Source organism: Callorhinus ursinus, unplaced genomic scaffold (assembly GCF_003265705.2).
Source record: "Callorhinus ursinus isolate GAN/ISIS: 27379988/994484 unplaced genomic scaffold, GSC_fseal_2.0 scaffold18, whole genome shotgun sequence".
NCBI classification, from domain to species: Eukaryota; Metazoa; Chordata; class Mammalia; order Carnivora; family Otariidae; genus Callorhinus; species Callorhinus ursinus.
The window spans coordinates 23,102,496-23,123,077 of NW_027397080.1; the positions used below are offsets into that span (position 1 = coordinate 23,102,496).

The following is a 20,582-nucleotide window of genomic DNA, read 5'->3' on the forward strand; positions in this document are numbered from 1 at the left end:
TTGGCAATGTCTGGAGACCTATTTGGTTGTCACAACAGGGAGGGTGCTAAACATCCTGTCGTGCACAGGACTGTAGCAAAGAATTACCTGGCCCCGAATGTCAGCAGTGCCAAGGTTGTTTGTGTCTTCAGGTGTCCAAAGTGTTTATTTAGTTTTTACATTTTATACTTGCTAAACAGAGTTGAGAATGAGACCATTCTTTTAACGAGCCCACTGTTTTTCAGATGCTGTCCCACAACCCAGATTCTACTGTGTCCTGTCCCCAGAAGCCTCAGAGGATGATTTGAACCGACTCGATTCTGTGGTACCAGGAATTTTAAAACCCCATTTTACATGTGGGTCAGATGGTTTCCACCAAAATCAGTCTGTCAGGGGAAAAGGGAATGCCTTGCTTTTTGTAATGAGGGAATTTGGCTTGTATTAGGATTTGAACTTATTCTAGTAGGAATATGTTATTTTCTGGGCTCTACTTTTGCCGTAGGGGCACCTTCTTCCTGTCTCTGTTAGCATCTTCACGTGCAGATATTTTTAATGGAAAAAATAGTTAACATCATTCTAATACCTGCCCTTGTGTGCTCACAATAGTCCATAAAACTGAGAGAGATCCCTGAATGGGAATCTTGCTGCAATGAGAAATTCTTACCTGTAATTTGAATGAGCTATTTTGGCAGTCATGAGATTAAATGATAGTGTATGGGTAGTAGACAAAATATTTCAAAAAATAAGAAAAAATGTTTTTTTTCCTTCCATATTAGGCATGTGACGTTCTTTTCTCTAAGCTTGTCAAGTATGATGAGCTTTACACTGCACTGACATCCCTGCTTGCAGCTGGATCCCAGCTTGATACAGTCAGGAGAAAGGAAAACAAGAACGTAACGGCCCTGGTAAGACCACTGAAGCCCAGGCTGATTATAAAGAGTTTGGAATGTGTTTGATAATTGGGTAGTGGTTCTACCAGAAATTTCTTCCTGGAATTCCTGGGATCTACTGAATTATCTATTTCCAGAACTGATACTTCAGTATTTTTTTTTTTTTTTAAAGATTTTATTTATTTGGAAGAGAGGGCGAGAGAGATTGAGAGTGAGCACAAGCGGGGAGGCGGGCAGGACGGGCAGAATGAGAAGCAGGCTCCCCGCTGAGGAAGGAGCCCGACGTGCGGCTCAATCCCAGCACCCTGGGAGCATGATGTGAGCCAAAGGCAGCCGCTTAACCGACTGAGCCACCCAGGCGCCCCTGATACGTCAGTATTTCTATGTAGTTTTGTTGGCTGTGTTCACTTTAGAGATAATTTAACCATTTTTGCCTTTCTTTCTGTTACATTGAGGGAACTATATGACTTTGAGAGTTAATGGCCACCTAAATATCAGACCTTCAGTGAACGGTCGTTGATGTCTGACGTGAAAGTTTCCCACTGGCATTTTTTTTCTGTGGTCCCATGAATGCGTCTCTACTTCTGGAAGCTGTAACAGCAGTTCAGGCCACAGAAAGGGGCACTTCCTGATGGGGTTGCCAGGCAGAATGGTCTGCTCTCTTTTGGTTACTTGGTAAATTCTTGGGGAGCCAGAGTTGTCTTAGAACAATGACTTTGGTCTGTGAGATGTGCACAGGTGGAGCAAGTTACTTACATGTGTGTTTTACTATTTGTCTTTTTTTTTTTTTTTTTAAGATTTTATTTATGTGACAGAGACAGCGAGAGAGGGAACACAGTGGCGTGGGGGTGGGGGTGGGGGAGGGAGAAGCAGGCTTCCTGCTGGGCAGGGAGCCTGATGCGGGGCTTGATCCCAGGACGCTGGGATCAGGACCTGAGCTGAAGGCAGATGCTTAATGGCTGTGCCACCCAGGCGCCCTATTTTCTGCTTTGTTATTATATATATTCTCTGTCAAAGACCTGCAGAGCAGACTTGCAAGCCAGATCTCAATTGAAGGTCAGGACTGCACACAGTGTGCTTTAAACAGTTGTATTTGGAATCGTTCTTACTGTCCGGGGGCTCATGACTCGATACCAAGTGCCACTGCTGTGACCACTCTTTTCATTTCTTCCAGGAGGCCTGTGCCCTTCAGTGTCACTTCTTGATACTGTGGAGGATCCTGGGGATTTTGCCACCATCAAAGACCTATGTGAACCAGCTGGCTCTGAACTCACCTGAGATGAGTGAATGTGACATCTTACACACTCTGCGCTGGTCTTCCCGCCTCCGCATCAGCTCTTACGTCAGCTGGATAAAGGTACCACGGTGTCACCCAAGGCTTGCTGCCAAGGGGTGGCCAAAGCCACCATGCTCTGTACTTGTGGGAACTTGTTAGTTTTTAAGGATAATGAAAGCTTTAGACTCTGTCTGTGATAATCTCCTGAACACTTTTTCTTGCTGTCCAAACAGGATCACCTTATCAAACAGGGCATGAAGGCAGAACATGCTTGTTCTCTCCTAGAACTGGCATCTACCAAATGCAGCTCAGTGAAATATGACGTTGAAATTGTAGAGGAATACTTTGCTCGACAGGTATGTTCGTTTTGGGTCCATAATACCAGGATTTAGCTTCTGCCGCAGCCCTTTGCCACAACTAATTAATATCTTGGGTACTTTTAAAGATCTCATCATTCTGTAGCATCGACTGTACCACCATCTTGCAACTCCATGAAATTCCAAGTCTGCAGTCCATCTATACCCTTGATGCTGCCATTTCGAAGGTCCAGGTCTCCCTGGATGAGCATTTTTCCAAGATGGCCGCCGAGACCGATCCTCATAAGTCATCTGAGATCACCAAGAACCTGCTTCCAGCCACTCTACAACTCATTGACACCTATGCATCATTCACTAGGTGTGACGGGCTGCCTGACCACAGATGTCGGAAATGGGGAATTGAGATCCTTGGGTTGTTTACTTTGTTTAGAAGCCTGAAAATTCTTCAAATTGAGCTTAGTGGTTCTAAGTACTGTTCACTGTGCAGATCCTTAAGGACTCAGAATCTTACATTTTTTTTCTTTTTGTCAGCTCAGGGTTTTTTTCTGTCTTGGTAGAATGTTTTTTTCTCTACTATAAAGAAAGGGATGCCTCATGAGAGAATTTTCAAGTAGTTCAGGAAGAGTCAAGAAGAAGTTTGATTTCTATAAATCTTTAAATATTTTCTAGCGTTTAACTTGTAGGATACAAGGAAAGATAATGAAATTTCCCCAAACATGTCATTTTTGTTATTCACTTAGATGAAGCTTTAAATGCTCTTTAAATTTCATGTAAGTAGAGAAATTTTATAATGAGTCGGGGAGTATTTTGAAATCCGGTCTTTTCTAAAATAATACACATTGCAAATTGCACGCCCTAAAGATGGGGAGTTTATTCACAAAACAAAATTTAAGGCTTTCGTACATGGGAAGAACTGGCAAAACTGTGTCTGACTTGCCACGTAACATTAGCACACCAGAGTTGAGGCGTGGCTACCCTGTGTAGCTGTTCTCACTGGGCCCCTTTACGCTTATTTACTTTCTCTGGTCCCTGTAGGATTTCACTGTTCAGCTCCTGTTCTATGGAGCTTTTATGCTAAAAGGGACTTGGGTTGTTGTAAAGCTTAACTAAAGCCTAAGTTTGAATGTCTTGGAGTAAGTAGAGTGAGGACTATTGGAGGCACAGTTCTTGACGATACAGGAGCAGTAGGCATGAATGGCAAATGGGAGAGCTTGCTATGTGTCAGGTATTTTTCTAGGTGCCTGAGGGATTGCAGTAGCAAAGCTGACCAAGTCCCTGCCCTCTGAGAGCTGCTAGGCTCCAGTCTGGCCCATTAGGCCAACTCTTTATACAATAAGCTGTTAATAAATGTTCCTGGCAAGTAAGTTTGGGAAGTCCTTAGTAAATGTAGGTGAATTGCTTTTGAAAAAGTATAGAACAGTTGACCTTTGAACACTGTGGGATTGGAAGCACCAATCCCCCTGTGCAGTTGAAAATATGCATAGAACTTTTGTTTCCCCCAAAACGTAACTACTCGTGGCCTACTGTTGACCAGATGGGGAAGTAAAAGGACTTGAGTAGGACTGGAGTTAAGGGCAGTAGTTGCCCTCTGAATTTACAGCCATTTGTATTTTCCTGAATTGCAGTAATTGCCTTACTGATAACATAAAGTCTCTGTTAGCACATATTTTGTATATGTTTGTACCATATACTGTATTCTTACAATTAAGCTAGTGAAAAGAAAATGTTAATAGGATAATCATAAGGAGGACAGAATATGTTCACGGTACTGTGTTTTATTTATTGACAAAAATCTGTGTAAGTGGACCTGCGCGGTTAAAACTCCTATGGTTCAAAGGTGAACTGTACTTCTCAGAGCCTTCAGTATATAGACTGCCAATCTTCCAAGGCCAGGGGGAGGTGGGTAGATAGTGTTCAATGTTTGCCAAGCTCATTTGTCCTGGAATTGTGTATTGGGGACATTTCAGAGGATGGGATATTCTTTGGAAAATAGCTACCCATTGGAATTTTTACGAGATCACACAGGGGCAGGTACTGTCAACTACATTTAATAGATTAGGAAACTGAGGTACAGGTGTTTCAATTTGTCTAGGGCAGTTTCTTCTAACTATGATGGGAGTAGATTCTTCAGCTTTCATGTATCCCCTATTTTTTTCTTCAGAGCCTATTTGCTGCAGAACTTTAATGAAGAGGGATCCACTGAAAAACCTTCCCAGGAGAAATTGCATGGCTTTGCTGCCGTTTTGGCTATTGGCTCTAGTAGGTGCAAGGCAAACACTCTGGGTAAGTGCATGTGCTTTTTGAAATGCTGGTACCACTAGTAGGACGTGTCCTACCACTTATCTACCTGTCTACTGACATTTACCACTTACTGGAACCTTTCTGTATATCAAACGTTGACATAGGTTTATCTCTGTCAGTCTTCTCAGAAGCTTTATGTATGTTATTTTCCCCTTTTACTCCATAGGAGACTAAGTCTTAGAGAAGTCAGTTTGCCCAAGATCCTATGTCTTGCAGGATGTGGAGGCTGGGATCCAAACCAGTCATTTGGTTCTAAAGCATTAGCCTGTGTTCTCCTTTTCATTTATGGAGATCAGGAAGATTAGCAAGCTGCTGCTTCGTGCTGGGCAGACCTCTTCCCCGTGTTAGGAATGATCTGGTAGAAATGGTGGCTGGGAATGTCCACAATAGCCAAACTGTGGAAAGAGCCAAGATGTCCATCGACAGATGAATGGATAAAGAAGATGTGGTATATATACACAATGGAATATTATGCAGCCATCAAAAGGAATGAGATCTTGCCATTTGCAACGACGTGGATGGAACTGGAGGGTGTTATGCTGAGTGAAATAAGTCAATCAGAGAAAGACATGTATCATATGACCTCACTGATATGAGGAATTCTTAATCTCAGGAAACAAACTGAGTGTTACTGGAGTGGTTGGGGGTGGGAGGGATGGGGTGGCTGGGTGATAGACATTGGGGAGGGTATGTGCTACGGTGAGCGCTGTGAATTGTGCAAGACCGTTGAATCACAGATCTGTACTTCTGAAACAAATAACGCAACATATTTTAAGAAAAAAGAAAAAGAAGAAGATAACGAGAGGAAGAATGAAGGGGAGTAAGTCAGAGAGGGAGACGAACCATGAGAGATGATGGACTCTGAAAAACAAACAGGGTTCTAGAGGGGAGGAGGGTAGGGGGATGGGCTAGCCTGGTGATGGGTATTGAGGAGGGCACGTTCTGCAGGGAGCACTGGGTGTTATGAACAAACAATGAATCATGGAACACTGCATCAAAAACTAATGATGTAATGTATGGTGATTAATATAACAATAAAAAAAATAAAAAAAAAAAAAGAAATGGTGGCTGGGGAAGCAAAAGGACCTGATTAGGACTGGAGTTAAGAGCAGTCATTACCCTCTCAATTTATAGCCATTTGTATTTTCCTGAATTGCAAGCTTTAAATGCCCTTTCAGTGTTCAGATAGTCACACTTTAGGAAATTAAATTCTCCTACTTCATGGAATGCTGTTTTTTTTTTTTAAAGATTTTATTTATTTATTTGACAGCACGAGAGAGCATAAGCAGGGAGAGCAGCAGAGGGAGAGGGAGAAGCAGGCTTCCTGCCGAGCAGGGAGCCTAACGTGGGGCTCGTTCCTGGGACCCTGGGATCGTGACCCGAGCCGAAGGCAGATGCTTAACTGACTGAGCCACCCAGGCGCCCCTGGAATGCTGTTCTTGATGTGCATTAAGAATCCCTGCCCTCAGGGGCACCTGGTGGCTCAGTCAGTTAAGTGTCCGACTTGATTTCAGCTCAGGTCCTGATCTCTGTGTGGTGGGATTGGGCTTGTGTCAGGCTCTGTCTGCTTGAGATTCTGTCTTCTTTGCTCCCCCACCTCTGTCTCTCACTCTATCTCTGAAATGTATAAATAAATCTTTAAAAAAAGAAAAAGAATCCCTGCCCTCAGATTTGTCTTGAGAGAAGAGATTAAAGTGCTACCTGTTTGTGGAAGGTGTAACAGATGCTGAGTAGTGATTTAACCTGACTTGTAGTGACATGCTCCTGCTTTGTATCCCTTTTTCAGTTGTCATTTTGACTTGCAAGATTAGAAAGTAAATATGATGGGAAATGAAAACCTTATAATTGACATTGTTAGCTATTAAGCAATTAGCTAGTTCTTGGATGTAGTACTGCTATTGAAAGATCCATCAAAGCGATCTTAGTAATTGTGTTGACAGCTTGGGCAGTGGTGTATCTTTCTGCATTTGGGCTTGGCTTTAAAATAGTATGTGTCATTTTTTTCTCTTTTGTGATGAGTCCTCGTCCTTCCTGTCGCCTCCAGGTCCCACACTGGTTCAGAATTTACCATCCTGGGTGCAGGCTGTGTGTGAATCCTGGAACAACATCAACACCAATGAGTTTCCCAACATCGGATCCTGGGTGAGTGTCTGTTCTCAGAGTACAGAGGTGGAGTGCTAGCCATTCTGTGTTCTGTTCTTATTTCTTAGGTTGAAAGTATCTGCCAAGAGGTTTTGGTATGCTGCAATATATTTGCTATGGTTGAATCGATAACCAAAGGCTTGAATTACCCAAATGGTACCCAGGTGGTGGTTTTGTTAAGAAATCTATGTTACTGTGTTATAAGACAGCCGTTTTATTATTCGCTCTGTTTCCTTGTCTCTTTCATACTGGGATGTGAAGATTAATTGTATTAAATGTAAGGTGCCTGGCACAGTCTTTGGGTCCTGAATTCTCAGTAAATGTGAGCTATTTTCATTTTCTTTTTAGGAAGAATGTCAGGAACCTGCTCCTTTTGTCATAGTTTTCTAGGGTAGCTTTCAGGTTCTGGAGGCTGTTGGAAGACTGTGGAGTCTCCTGTCAGTTCACTTGACCTTTGTGTCTGCTCTGCTCAAATTATCTCTATTAACATATTATTCCCTTGTCACAGTTCTTTGTGAAAGTCAAGCATTATAATCTTGTTATCCCTGCTTTATAATTGTGACCTCTGTTTACATCACCCGGAGCTATAGTGGAAGGATAATGAAGATATTTTGTTGGAGACTCTAATGCTTTGCAAAATATGCAAAATACACCTCCTTCTTAATTATTAGAGATAGTAGTTTTAGTGTTAAGTAGAATATATTCTAATTATTTGAAAACTGGTGTTGGGTATCTTAACTTTGTACAAACATTTTAACTTTTTAGCTTTTTTTTTTTTTTTAAGAGGGGAGAGAGGGGGAGGGGTGGAGGGAGAGGGAGAAAGAATCTCAAGCAGACTCCCTGCTGAGCACGGAGCCTGATGAGGGCTCCATCCCATGACCCTACTAAGATCATGAGCTGAGCTGAAACCAAGAATCAGACACTCAACTGACTGAGTCACCCAGGCGCCCGAGAGAGAGAATCTTAAGCAGGCTCCATCTCATGACCCTGAGATCATGACCTGAGCTGAAAACAAGAGTTGGATGCTCAACCAACTGAGCCACCCAGGCGCCCTTTAACTTTTTAAATTTTAAGTTACCTTTGTACTAACTAAAAATTGTTAACTGCTTCTTTCGCTCTATCCCACTTTCCTTCCCAGGATGAGTAATAGTGTATACTGAGTAGAGCCATTGTCTAGAAACCACAGTGGGGTCTTAGTTTATGCCACTGGGTTCTTTTCCCCCCACGTGAGAATTTTTATCCCTGCTAGATAGACGGTCTGTCCATTCATGTCTGTTTTGCTTCCTTTCAGCGCAATGCCTTTGCTAATGACACCATCCCTTCGGAGAGTTACATCAGTGCTGTGCAGGCTGCTCACTTGGGGACTCTTTGTGGCCAAAGTCTGCCCCTGGCTGCTTCTCTGAAGCACACCCTCCTCTCACTGGTCAGGCTGACTGGAGATCTTATTGTGTTAGTATCTACTACGGAGCCCTGTGTGCTCTCTATTTCTGTGTTCCTTCGTAGCTAAAGGAATATGAAATTTATAATCGTGTCATAATGCTTTTCTTGTATGCTTCTGTAGCAAAGAGAGTCTGTTGTTTCAGAGTGTACTGTGAGCATTGATCTAGAATGTGATGTGAAAGGTAGCAGAATACCTCCTCCCCTCTGGCAGAAAAGGCCATCCAGGCTTTAAATCATACTGTAATTTTGAGGTGCTTTGGGTTGGAGTTTTAAGGTGGCAGTGATAGATTTCAAATCATGCATCTCCAGAATCCTCGTGGGAGTTAGCCTCTGCTCTTGTGGGGCCTGGGGCAGGCCAGGGAGGCACTGCTTTGTCTTCCTGTATGTAGGACCCAGGTGAAAGCCTCTATCACATCGCCTTAAAAGTGATCCACATTCCTGGCAGTTCTATGAAAGTTGTCTGGGATGGGTTTCTAGCTTAGGTTTCAGTTAATTTTCTTTTCTGAATATTACAAAAAATACATTTTATATTGTTAATTTAACATTTTAATAAATGGACTTCTCACGTGGAATGATTTTAGTTTCTGATACAATAATGAAAAATAAAATTATGAAGTTGTATGATTACACCTATGTAAAAAAATATCAAGGGGAAAAAGACAGGAATAAAAGTCCTCCTCCCTCAGTGCATGATTGAGTTGCCCTGTCCTTGCCTTTGCAGCTTTGTGGCAGGAGTATATTCACTAACATGGTTTCATTTTCTTTGCTGAAGTTGGTCCGATGAGATGAACCCGCCACAGGTAATTCGGACCCTTCTTCCCCTTCTTTTGGAGTCGAGCACTGAGAGTGTCGCTGAGATCAGTAGCAACTCCCTGGAGCGCATCCTGGGTCCTGCGGAGTCTGAGGAGTTCTTGGCTCGAGTGTATGAGAAACTGATCACTGGTTGTTACAACATTCTGGCCAATCATGCAGATCCCAATAGGTGAGCCTGATTGAGGGGGTGGTCAGGCTCCCGTGACCTCCTGCTGCTTCCAGCCGAATGTACCAGCGCTACCTTATGTCCTTAATTAATGGCTTATTGTGCTTTTTAACAGACAGTTCTGTACTTGTGTGCATTTTATGTTCTTGTGGACATGCCCAAAAGGTTATTTGGATTCCGCTTTTATGATTGTGAGGAATCAGTCTTGAGAAAGTGGAATGGTTCAGATTTGGAAACTTTAAGTAATTGAACAGGTGCTTATCAAGCGCCTTACTTGATGCAATGAACTGTACAAAGAGCTTCGTAGAATTTCTAATATTTTTAGAACCATGCCTCTGAGATGGGTGGTGGGGTCAAACCATTGTTTGACTTTGGTAGTTTAGGCTGTTAGTGATGTGGGCGAGCCCTTAAGAGCAGCAGAGTGAGTTGCAGCTTTGTCCCACTGAGAACCGTATTAATGAAGAGTCCAAGTATGGACATTGCTGGCTTTTTGTTGTTGACTCCAGAGTTTCATCAGGCATTTCTTTTTTTTTTTTTCTTTTCCTCCCTTCCTCCCTTCCCTTTCTTTCTTCTTTCTTTCCTCTCTCTCTCTCTCTCCCCCCCTTCCTTTCTCATCCTTCCTTCTTCCCTTCCTTTCTTCTTTCCTTCCTTCCTTCCTTCCTTCCTATTTATCTGTCTATAATTTGAAACAGCAGCAATGATTCTTTGAACTCTTAGCCATTGACTATATCCTTTAAGACTTTAGGAACTTTTTTGTTTCGTTATAGTTTAATGTGTTAGATACGTACTGAGCTCCTGTGTAGCCAGGCTTTATGCTAAGCTTTGAAAAAAAATTTTTTTAAAGATTTTATTTACTTATCTGACAGAGATAGAACACAAGCGGGGGGAGAGACAGGCAGAGGGAGAGGGAGAAGCAGGCTCCCTGCTGAGCAGGGACTCCGATGTGGGGCTCGATCCCAGGACCCCGGGATCATGAGCTGAGCCGAAGGCAGATGCTTAACTGACTGAGCCACCCAGGCGCCCCTTAATGCTAAGCTTTGAAAAAAAAAATTGAATATTGCCCTTAAGGTTTAGTCATAAACTTCGGATTTTTAAAAATCAGTTTTAGGAAGACATTGAAACAGATATTATTTCTGGTAGTTAATTTTTCTTTTGATCCTCAGTGGACTGGATGAATCCATCTTGGAGGAATGTCTCCAATATTTGGAAAAGCAACTGGAGAGCAGCCAGGCTCGTAAAGCTATGGAGGAATTTTTCTCTGATAGGTGAGCCGTATTTTGTTTTACTCAGTGAACATTTTTTGAATGTCTCCTGAAGTCATTTGGTATTTTTTTCTCAGGGAACACTTAACACCTGCTTTAAGTGTTTGTACCATGGGGAGGACTTAGATTAATTGCTGATCCTTTAGGTTTTTGATGAGGGGTTGATTTCATGAACACCTAGGGTCGTTGACTGACAAGTGACCAGTCCCCCGAAGGGAGATGACATCATGAAGAAATAGAAGCAGATGCCTTTTTATGTGAGGCTTAATGTGATTCTCTCCTTTTTTACCTCTTCTGCCTCCCAGTGGAGAACTCGTGCAAATCATGATGGCAACAGCCAATGAGAACCTCTCTGCTAAATTCTGTAACCGAGTTCTGAAATTCTTCACCAAACTCTTCCAGCTGAGTGAGTGACAGCTTTTAGTAATCTTCTTATGGGAACTTTGATGTCCAGCTAATACTGTGCATATTTTCTGCCCGAGTATAACTACCTAGTAACAAGTGCAGAGAATCCCTGCAAGGAAGTTGGGAAGGCAGTTGGAAACTTGCCCAAAGCCTTTCCTTCCCCCTTTCCTGGCTCCTAGTTGGCGCCTTCCCTCTTGCCCCTCACCCTCCGTCATTGACCGCAGCCTCTCGGTCTGTTCTAGCTGAGAAGAGCCCGAACCCGAGCCTTCTGCATCTCTGTGGCTCTCTGGCACAGCTGGCTTGCGTGGAGCCCGTGCGCCTCCAGGCCTGGCTCACCCGCATGACTGCGTCACCCCCCAAAGACTCTGACCAGCTGGATGTGATTCAGGAGAACCGGCAGCTGTTGCAGCTGTTGACTACATACATTGTTCGGGAAAACAGGTAGAACACATGCATTTGAGTCACATGTCCCTAAGAGCCCCAGATGAACGTTGACAGCATTTGCAGCGTCCTTTCCTTCGGGCATTGGTCCTTAGCATTTTGAGCAACTCCGGAGCTCCCCTCGCTAGACTTAAGGAATCTGGTAGAGCTCCTTAATTTCTCCTGTGGAAAAACTTTTGCAGTGACTGGGCCTGTCAGTTGTCACATGGGTAAATGTTTTGTGCTCTAATAGCTGAAGTCCAAAATTGCATATTTTTGGAGTGGGGAGAAAGGGGGCAGGGAGAGTCATGTATTTAATGTTTAATTTTCAGTGTCTCTTGCTTTTATAAATTTAGAAGTACGGTCAGATTCCTGTTGTTTACTTACTAATTTGCTGTTTCTTTTCTACCAGCCAAGTTGGGGAAGGTGTGTGTGCTGTGCTTCTGGGCACCCTGATCCCCATGGCAACAGAGATGTTGGCCAACGGTGATGGGACTGGTTTCCCTGAACTCATGGTTGTGATGGCCACACTGGCCAGTGCAGGTCAAGGTGCTGGCCATCTTCAGCTTCACAATGCTGCTGTGGACTGGCTGAGTAGATGGTAAGATGATGATATTGGAGGGGCCTATCTATAGGTGCAGCATTCCTCTTAGAGAAAAGGCGGATAGATAATGAATTACAAGTTATTTTTTTTTGTAGCTTGGAGTGAGTATAAAAGAACTTGAGTCTACTTTTTTATTGGGGATTGAGGGAGTAGTGTGTAACTGTTTATTTGAGACTCAATCTTTGTTACATTCTTGGTAGGGTTTCCTGTTCATTATCCCTAGGAGAAGTCTTAGGGAAAGTGTATCAAGTGTCAGTGCTAAGACTAGAGCACCCACACCTCAGTGTTTTCTAAGAATGCCTTTGCTTCCCAGTGTCACAAATTGATGCAGGATTCATGAAAACTGCTTCCTTTTCTTTGGTTCCTTAGATGATTTTTGTGTCTCCCCTGTCCCCCCCCCCCTTTTTTTTTTCCTTTGGGACAGCAAGAAATACCTATCACAGAAGAATGTGGTTGAAAAACTGAATGCCAATGTAATGCATGGAAAGGTAAGCAAAGTGCAGCATGACAGCAATCAGAGAGTGATGATTCTTCTTTGTGATCACATAGAAGGCTCTCCTTTTCCCTGGCTTCTGGCCCTGGCCACCTTATGTACAATTTCAAAGCCCTAGGAGTTTGTAATGTGAACTGCATGCCCTCAGGCCTCTGCTGGGTTGTGAGGAGTGATGGGGGGAGATAACAGGGTAAACAAAAAACATCCAGCTGAATCCTTAAAACCTAGTGAATTCTTGCTGTTTTTTAGACCTTGTATGCTGTAGAAAATTGTCCCCTGCTCCTGCATTGGAACTGTGTACTCTGAGTAGGTGGTATATGGGGTCACCGACTAACTTCTTTGTTCTAGTTCACTTACTAGAATTGTTTAATTTACTTGAAGGTTCAGGTCACTGCTGTGAAGAACGGTTTTAAACTGACAGAAATCTTGCATGCAGGCATTCTTCTCCTCCCCTTGCCCCACCATGAACCTGACATAGGTGGCTAAGAGCAGCTAACTGACCTCTGAGACCCAGCACTGCACCATTCACGTCTTCTTCCTTTCTTGCTGGTCTTTGTCCTCTCAGCTCTGAACTATCAGAGTGCAGAGGGAAGGAACTTAGAAATATGAGGCCTTGATGCCAGGCTCCTGGGATTTTAGGCAAACATGAGCAGTGGTTTGCTGGAAAATTTCGCTTGATTTCTGAAGCTATTCCTCCCTGCTCCTCCCTCCCTCCCTAAATTTAAAACCCAGTAACGTAACTGTCTTTCAGTAATGGTTAAAAAAAATGCTATTGGTAGGAAAAAAGCCAATGAGAGCCCATTCATATTTTTAATCTAGTCTTTTTATTGTATTGAGGTATTCTTGACATGTAACACTATTATTTTCAGGTGTACAGCATAATGATTCGATGTTTGTGTAGGTTGTGAAGTGATCACCACAATAAGGCTTGTTAACATCTGTCTCTGTACATAGTTATAAAATGTTTTTTTCTTGTACTGAGGACTTTTAAGACCTATTCTCTTAGTGACTTTCAAACATGCAATACAATATATTGTTAACTATTGTCACCATGCTGTGCATTATATCCATGTGACTTATTTTATAAATGGAAGGTTGTATCTTTTGAACCCCCTTCATCCATTCTCCACCCACCCCCTGCTCCTGCCTCTGGCAACCACCGTTCCTCTTGAATGGTTTTTGCCTCCAATTCTACTCTGTTTTCCTGATTTCATTTTTACCTCATTTTACAACATTTTGTAGAGGGTTGTCTTCCTGATTGAGAATGAATGAATCGCATTAATTCAGCCCAATGTATTGACTGCTACATGCGGTCACAGTGCTCAGAGCTGAGGAAATAGGTAATTAAAATGTTTTTTTGTCTGCTTTTATACCAAGTCTCTGATCTTGAGCTTTATTGAGGAGAGTTTGAGAAAACAAAGTACACAATAATCAAATATGGAGAACTGGTTTTTGTGGTGTGATGGTGGTCTTTTCTTCTAGCATGTGATAGTCCTGGAGTGCACATGCCACATTATGTCTTACTTGGCTGATGTCACCAATGCCCTGAGCCAGAGTAATGGGCAAGGCCCAAGTCACCTCTCGGTGGATGGGGAGGAGCGGGCCATTGAGGTGGACTCAGACTGGGTGGAGGAGTTGGCAGTGGAAGAGGAAGACTCCCAGGCTGAGGATTCAGTAAGTACCACGTCATCATCCAGGCAACCATGCCAGGTTATTAACGGCTGACGGGCACTGACAGAGCTCATGCTAACAAGCCTTTGGCCCTCTTTTCTAGCCCCTGTGAGCTTCAAAACTCTCCCACTCCTCTCTGCCTTCTCCCACTTTATATGACTAATGCCAGACTGATTTTCCAGGTCTGCAGAGCAAGCTGTAGGGATCTGATCTCTTAGGGAAGGGACTGTTTAATAAGCACATGGCTTCTTCCATGCAGAGTCACTTACTCTGCAGTTGTTCAGTTTTTGTATCCTAAATGGAGTCTCAGGGATGATTTCTTCATGGGGATGGTGTGAGCTCCCTTACAGAGAAAGCTTAAGATTTCTTTTATTTATTTATTTTAAAGATTTATTTATTTGAGAGAGAGATGGGGAGAGGGAGGGCGAGCATATGTGAGCAGGGGGAGGGGCAGAGGGAGAGGAAGAGAGAGAGAGAGCCCCAAGCAGACTCCCTGCTGAGCACAGAGCCTGATGCGGGGCTTGACGCCACACCCCTGAGATCATGACCTGAGCCAAAACTAAGAGACACTCAACCGACTGAGCCACCCTGGCACCCCTAGATTTTTTTTTTTTTCTTTTCTAATCATAAAACCTTAAGCTCTCACCTGGAATTGTAGCATGTTTATAGCCTGCAGATAATTTCAAGGAGTAAGTTTTACTGGTCATTTATGAATCGACTGTTTATTCTCTGTAGGCCTGTGTAGAAGGGTATATTTCTGATTAAAAAGATTTATTATCTTTGAAGGACGAAGATTCTCTTTGCAATAAACTCTGCACTTTCACGATCACTCAGAAAGAATTCATGAATCAGCATTGGTAAGAGTAGTTCTTTCTTTCAGGCGAGGATTTGTTGGTCCTTGGACTATTGGCGCAGCTGGGCTCATTTACTCATTCTTGTTCTTTGTAGGTACCACTGTCACACCTGTAAAATGGTAGATGGGGTAGGTGTGTGCACAGTTTGTGCCAAGGTGTGCCACAAGGATCATGAGATTTCCTATGCCAAATACGGTTCCTTCTTCTGTGACTGTGGGGCCAAGGAAGATGGCAGCTGTTTGGTGAGAGTTTGGAACATTTGCTGGGCTAGGAAGGGTGACTTGTTAGTGACATGGGAATGCTGAAGCCAGACTGGGAGATTGCCATGTCACCTTCTTGGTAGCCCAGGTGTAGGAGTAAGTTCTGGGCCTGTCACTGATCATGGCCTAAGCCACTTCACTTAAAATGTTAGAACTTTCAGGGTCCTTAAAAATCTTGCAGTTTTTTTTTCTAAGACCTGCCACAGTTTCAGATACTGTTATTAAGACCTGTGGCTGTGAGTGGTGAAGTATTAGCTATTAGGTGGGTACCATGAAGATCAGAATTCAGGTGGTTGGATATCATTTAAATGGTTGGCCGATTTCTCCTCCGGGTCTGCATTTCCCACCAAGATCTCAGGCAGCACTTCATCTGTGTTTGTGGTTTGAGCTTTGGGCTTCTGACATTTTCTGTCCCTAGGCACTGGTGAAGCGAACTCCCAGCAGTGGCATGAGCTCCACCATGAAGGAGTCAGCCTTTCAGAGTGAACCCAGGGTTTCCGAGAGTCTGGTGCGCCACACCAGCACATCTCCAGCGGACAAGGCCAAGGTCACCATCAGCGACGGAAAGGTTGCCGACGAAGAGAAGCCCAAGAAGAGCAGCCTGTGCCGTACAGTGGAGGGCTGCCGGGAGGAACTGCAGAACCAGGTGGGGGTTCCAGTGGAGCCTGGGACGCTGGGTGGAGTGCGGAGCTGGGCCAGCTGGTTCCCGAGCGAGCCATATGCAAGGCTCTCCTTGCAGTGCCCCTAGTAGTGGGGCTGAGGGACGTTTTCTCCTTTCTCTGAGTTTACTCATTTTCATGGGATGGATCTGAGTAGGGCCTGTTGTCAGCCCCTGCCTCACAGGGAGGGATTTGGGACTGAGGAGCAATGGGGGGGTTTGAGGGAGGGTGTATATTAGTTGTGTAATACTCTAGAACACCTTCCTTGGCCAGTGTTCCTCATTTGAAGCACAGAATACAGGAAGTCATTTACACGATTGTTTTCTCAGTTTTCTCAAGGATGGCACGTAACTAGAACAATTTTAGATGCATAAGAGAGAATTCAGCTAATCCTGTGTGATGGGTGTATTCTAGCATTAGGGTGTCTACATGGGATTCCTGGTTTTGAAAGATTGCCCTAGAATTTGTAGCACGAATCCAATATTATCGAAAGGAAGAGATACGGCTAGAATATAAAATTGGAAGTGTGGAAACTGGATTCTAGATTCTGAAGGTAGTTATTGGCAAGATTTATTATGATGAGTATGACCCATTTTATTTCTTTTTTTTTTTTTTCACTTGTGTATTTGGATTTTTCTCAGGCCAATTTCTCCTTCGCTCCTCTCGTGTTAGACATGCTCAGTTTCCTCATGGACGCCATTCAGACCAACTTTCAGCAGGCTTCAGCTGTGGGGAGCAGCAGCCGGGCCCAGCAAGCCCTCCGGGAGCTGCATACCGTGGACAAGGTGGTTGAGATGACAGATCAGCTGATGGTGAGTGTGGCAAGAGCAGCACATTTGCTGAGATGCCAAGGTGTGCTGGATGCTTTGAAGAGTATCCTTAGGACAGCCAGTCCCTAGCTAGCCAGCGGGGAGATCCACGTGTGAGGTGTGTCTTCAAAGGAAGACACAAAAGGTCCTTTGGGCCAACTCAGTGAATAAGTTCCCTTTTCAGTTCATAAGAATATATGAACCCCCAAGATGTGAGGAACAACATCTGAGGGCAATTACACTAGTTAGAAATTTTTTCCGTATATAAAGTAGGAGACCTAAGGTGCCCCTGGCTTGCAAAAATCGTATTTGTCGTCTTCTGCTTATAGCCCTTCTCTTTAGTTCTTCATGAGAAATGGCTTAGAAGTTGTTAAGTCATTATCCACTTTAAAACCTATTGCTTAGCACCGAGAATAGGAGTTCTGGTGTGTTCTGCCTGTCAGGTTTAGCAGTGGTGTGAAATAGTGGAAACCAGCCTAAAGTGTCTGTGCTTCTGAAAGGAAAGTGTACAAATGAATGAGGTATAGGAGTAGATCTCATAAGGAGACTGTTTTTAAGGGAAAAATATTCCCTCAGAAATACACACACATTACATACATACAGATATTCTGATATTTTAGTAAAAATGAGTCACAGTTTTACAGTAGTGGCTTTTAGACTTTGAGCTGTCAAAGATGAAGCGAGTAAGTATTGGGGTGATGTTGGGGCTCCATAAAGTTGCCGACTCGGTTTTGCCAGGTCAGATCAATGAAAAACATTCCACCTATTATCACCATCATTTGACTTAAAAAGGCGTATTAATATTTCAAGAAGCCAGTACTTTTGTATTAATTAAATTTAGCTTTGTGGAACATTCACTCCGTTGTTCTTAGTCAGATTAACAAAGTAATTGAGGGGCTCACCTTAAGTGTTCATGGATTGGAGACTGGCATCTGTGGGTTTTGAACGACTACATTATGCAGTGTCTTGGTCCCATGAATAGTGGGTGGGTCCACTTGATCTGAGGCTTACTACTGCCTGTCCTCTGCTTCCTTGTTTGCCAGGTGCCCACCTTAGGCTCCCAGGAGGGCGCCTTTGAGAATGTTCGGATGAGTTACAGCGGCGACCAGGGCCAGACTATCCGACAGCTCATTGGCGCCCACGTGCTCCGGCGGGTGGCTATGTGCGTGCTCTCTTCCCCGCACGGGCGCCGCCAGCATCTGGCTGTCAGCCACGAGAAGGGGAAGGTGGGTTCCTAGTTTTTTCCTCCTCACGTTAGGTCATGTTTGTCTTAGGTGCTGAACAAAACAGATAGATGACTATACTCAGATTGGCCCTCTGGGAGAAAGTCTTTTGGGTTCCAAGAACGCTTTACGGGACAGAGCTCAATGAGCTTTTCTACCCCGACTCTGAGTTCATTGGTTAGACTTAGGAGTAATGTGACTACAACAAAGTTCCTGCTTCTGATGAGTAGTTTCTTACTCAAAACCTATCCTTCAAGCCTTCAGGAAAAGATAATGACTAGCGATTATCTAGGACAGCGTGGCTTCCAGGCTTGGTGTGGTTTGGTCATGCTGGAGGCAGGGCACAAGCCAAGAAATGTGTCTTCATGGGAAGACACAGTGTTCCTTATTTAGTTCTTTCCTGTCCTCCTGGCCCACTACGGACACAGGGAAGCTTACGTCGTTTTAGAGAACCAGTGGAAGTTGGAAGGGTGGCACGTATCTCAACATCTTTCTGTATTCTGGCTTCTTCATCACTAGTGAAGTTGTTTTAACTTAAGTGGAAAACAAACTAGGAGTCTGGTAAGTCTATAAGGTCCCTCTAAAATACTTCAAAACAAAACAAAACTTTGTATAGAAAACTAGAAAGGATGATAGTACATAGGGAGTGGATAATTATTTTCATGAACTGTGTATAAAGAGCTGGTTTCATTACTCCTCTCTTTTGTCGTCACTGGAAGGATGAAATGAAGGGATCCCATCTCTCTACACTGGGAGAAAGAGAGGGTTTTCCTAAGAGACTTTAACTGTGGACTAGTACCCCATCGAAGGAGCTTTTGTTGGGCTCTGTCCTCTAAGAGGATGGGGGTAAGAATAAATTGCAAGGGGTGCCTGGGTGGCTCAGATGGTTAAGCGTCTGCCTTCGGTTCGGGTCGTGGTCCCAGGGTCTTGGGATTGAGCCCCAGGTCCGGCTCCTGGCTCAGCGGGGAGCCTTCTTCTGCCTCTCCCCCTCCCCTTGCTCATGCTCTCTCTCTATCTCTGTGTCTTGAATGAATAAATAAAATCTTAAAAAAAAAAAAGAATAAATTGACGGTTGTCCCCTTGTAGATCACTGTTCTGCAGCTGTCTGCACTCTTGAAGCAAGCAGATTCCAGCAAAAGGAAGTTGACTCTGACCCGCCTGGCTTCTGCCCCCGTCCCTTTTACGGTGTTGAGCCTCACTGGGAATCCCTGCAAGGAGGACTACCTGGCCGTGTGTGGGCTGAAGGTAATAATCTGATCCAGGTTTGGTTACTTTGCACTATAGATCTGATCCTCTTTCCCCTGTTCTCAGCGCCGCTTTCTCATTCTTGTTGAGATTAAAACCTAAAAGCCTTTGAAATAGAAAAGAAATCTTTCTCTGAATTTCTCCCAGCTTTTGCAGATCTTTCTTGTATTGGAAAGGATATTTGTGTGTTCTTGGAACCTGAGTATATTACCGGACAGTGTGAATACTACCCCAAGGGAGGGACTGTCAGGGAAGACTTGAGAGAGGTGAAATGAGTCATTCTACTTCCCGCCGTCTTTTAACCAGTCTGTTCCTTAAACCCTGTCCAGGACTGCCATGTGTTGACCTTCAGTAGTTCAGGCTCTGTTTCGGATCACTTGGTGCTGCACCCACAGTTGGCAACGGGCAACTTCATCATCAAAGCAGTGTGGTTACCGGGTTCACAAACAGAGTTAGCGATTGTCACTGCAGACTTTGTCAAGGTACCGTTCCTGCTCTTGGATGATGTGGTCCTAGAATCGTTTTGTTTTTAAATCCAAAATGTCTGATCTCCATTATGTGCTTAGTTCTCCCAGAACTTAAAAATAAGCAATCCTAATTTTGTCGCTTTTTGTTATGGTGCCGAGCTAGAGCTTTCTCTGTGTAGGCAATATGACATTGTTTCTGGTTCTCCCCCTGCTTTACCAAGTGTATGGTTCTTCCTGTACTTGTCACAGAATATGTAGATGCGTATCTCTCCCCTAGTCATTCCTTGAGGGAGAGTAAAAAGATAACTCATCTGTATGCTCTGTACCTGATACTTGCAGGTGCTTGTTGGAGGGAGAATGAATACCCATTACTCACCAATGGCAGGTCTTTGGATTCGCCAGAATGACTTGGGGGTGGGACTGAACTAGATCTCCCGTCCTTCTTTCCTGCAGATTTACGACCTCTCTGTTGATGCCTTGAGCCCGACCTTCTACTTTCTCCTGCCAAGCTCGAAGATAAGAGATGTTACCTTCCTCTTCAACGAGGAGGGAAAGAACATCATTGTTATAATGTCTTCAGCTGGTTACATCTACACCCAGCTCATGGAAGAGGCCAGCAGTGCCCAGCAGGGACCCTTCTACGTCACTAATGTGCTGGAAATCAACCATGAGGACCTGAAGGTTTGGGCAGGTGTTGCTTTCTCCTTCTCTTCCAGATGGATTAGCCTAGTAGCTCCTCTATAGTTTTTCTTTGGCCTTTGACTTTTCCCCTATTAGCAGAAACTCTTGTCCTTTAGGACCAAACTGATTCACTGTGAAGTTCCTTGACTCTCATGGTATTTTTAAGATGTACCCGCATGACTTAGATTATGAGAGACCACAGTCA

The 20,582-nt window shown here is 43.9% G+C and overlaps 1 protein-coding gene across 8 annotated transcripts in view; it reads left to right on the forward strand.

Annotated features, from left to right (window-relative positions):
* The window catches only part of UBR4 (ubiquitin protein ligase E3 component n-recognin 4), a 131,264-nt gene that overhangs the window by 31,309 nt on the left and 79,373 nt on the right, over window positions 1-20,582 (forward strand). For 6 of the 8 annotated variants that reach the window (XM_073903273.1, XM_073903272.1, XM_073903275.1 and 3 more), the window contains exons 21-43: window positions 225-304; window positions 756-884; window positions 2,044-2,226; window positions 2,379-2,501; window positions 2,591-2,820; window positions 4,624-4,745; window positions 6,808-6,905; window positions 8,197-8,354; window positions 9,118-9,327; window positions 10,488-10,589; window positions 10,892-10,992; window positions 11,234-11,432; window positions 11,824-12,012; window positions 12,440-12,503; window positions 13,991-14,182; window positions 14,966-15,036; window positions 15,128-15,275; window positions 15,712-15,939; window positions 16,594-16,764; window positions 17,805-17,987; window positions 19,071-19,229; window positions 19,559-19,711; window positions 20,150-20,383. In XM_073903273.1, coding sequence (XP_073759374.1) covers window positions 225-304; window positions 756-884; window positions 2,044-2,226; window positions 2,379-2,501; window positions 2,591-2,820; window positions 4,624-4,745; window positions 6,808-6,905; window positions 8,197-8,354; window positions 9,118-9,327; window positions 10,488-10,589; window positions 10,892-10,992; window positions 11,234-11,432; window positions 11,824-12,012; window positions 12,440-12,503; window positions 13,991-14,182; window positions 14,966-15,036; window positions 15,128-15,275; window positions 15,712-15,939; window positions 16,594-16,764; window positions 17,805-17,987; window positions 19,071-19,229; window positions 19,559-19,711; window positions 20,150-20,383 — 3,527 coding nt within the window. The remainder of the gene's footprint in view (window positions 1-224; window positions 305-755; window positions 885-2,043; window positions 2,227-2,378; window positions 2,502-2,590; window positions 2,821-4,623; window positions 4,746-6,807; window positions 6,906-8,196; window positions 8,355-9,117; window positions 9,328-10,487; window positions 10,590-10,891; window positions 10,993-11,233; window positions 11,433-11,823; window positions 12,013-12,439; window positions 12,504-13,990; window positions 14,183-14,965; window positions 15,037-15,127; window positions 15,276-15,711; window positions 15,940-16,593; window positions 16,765-17,804; window positions 17,988-19,070; window positions 19,230-19,558; window positions 19,712-20,149; window positions 20,384-20,582) is intronic. The other 2 variants (XM_073903274.1, XM_025856375.2) reach the window with 1 other exon arrangement.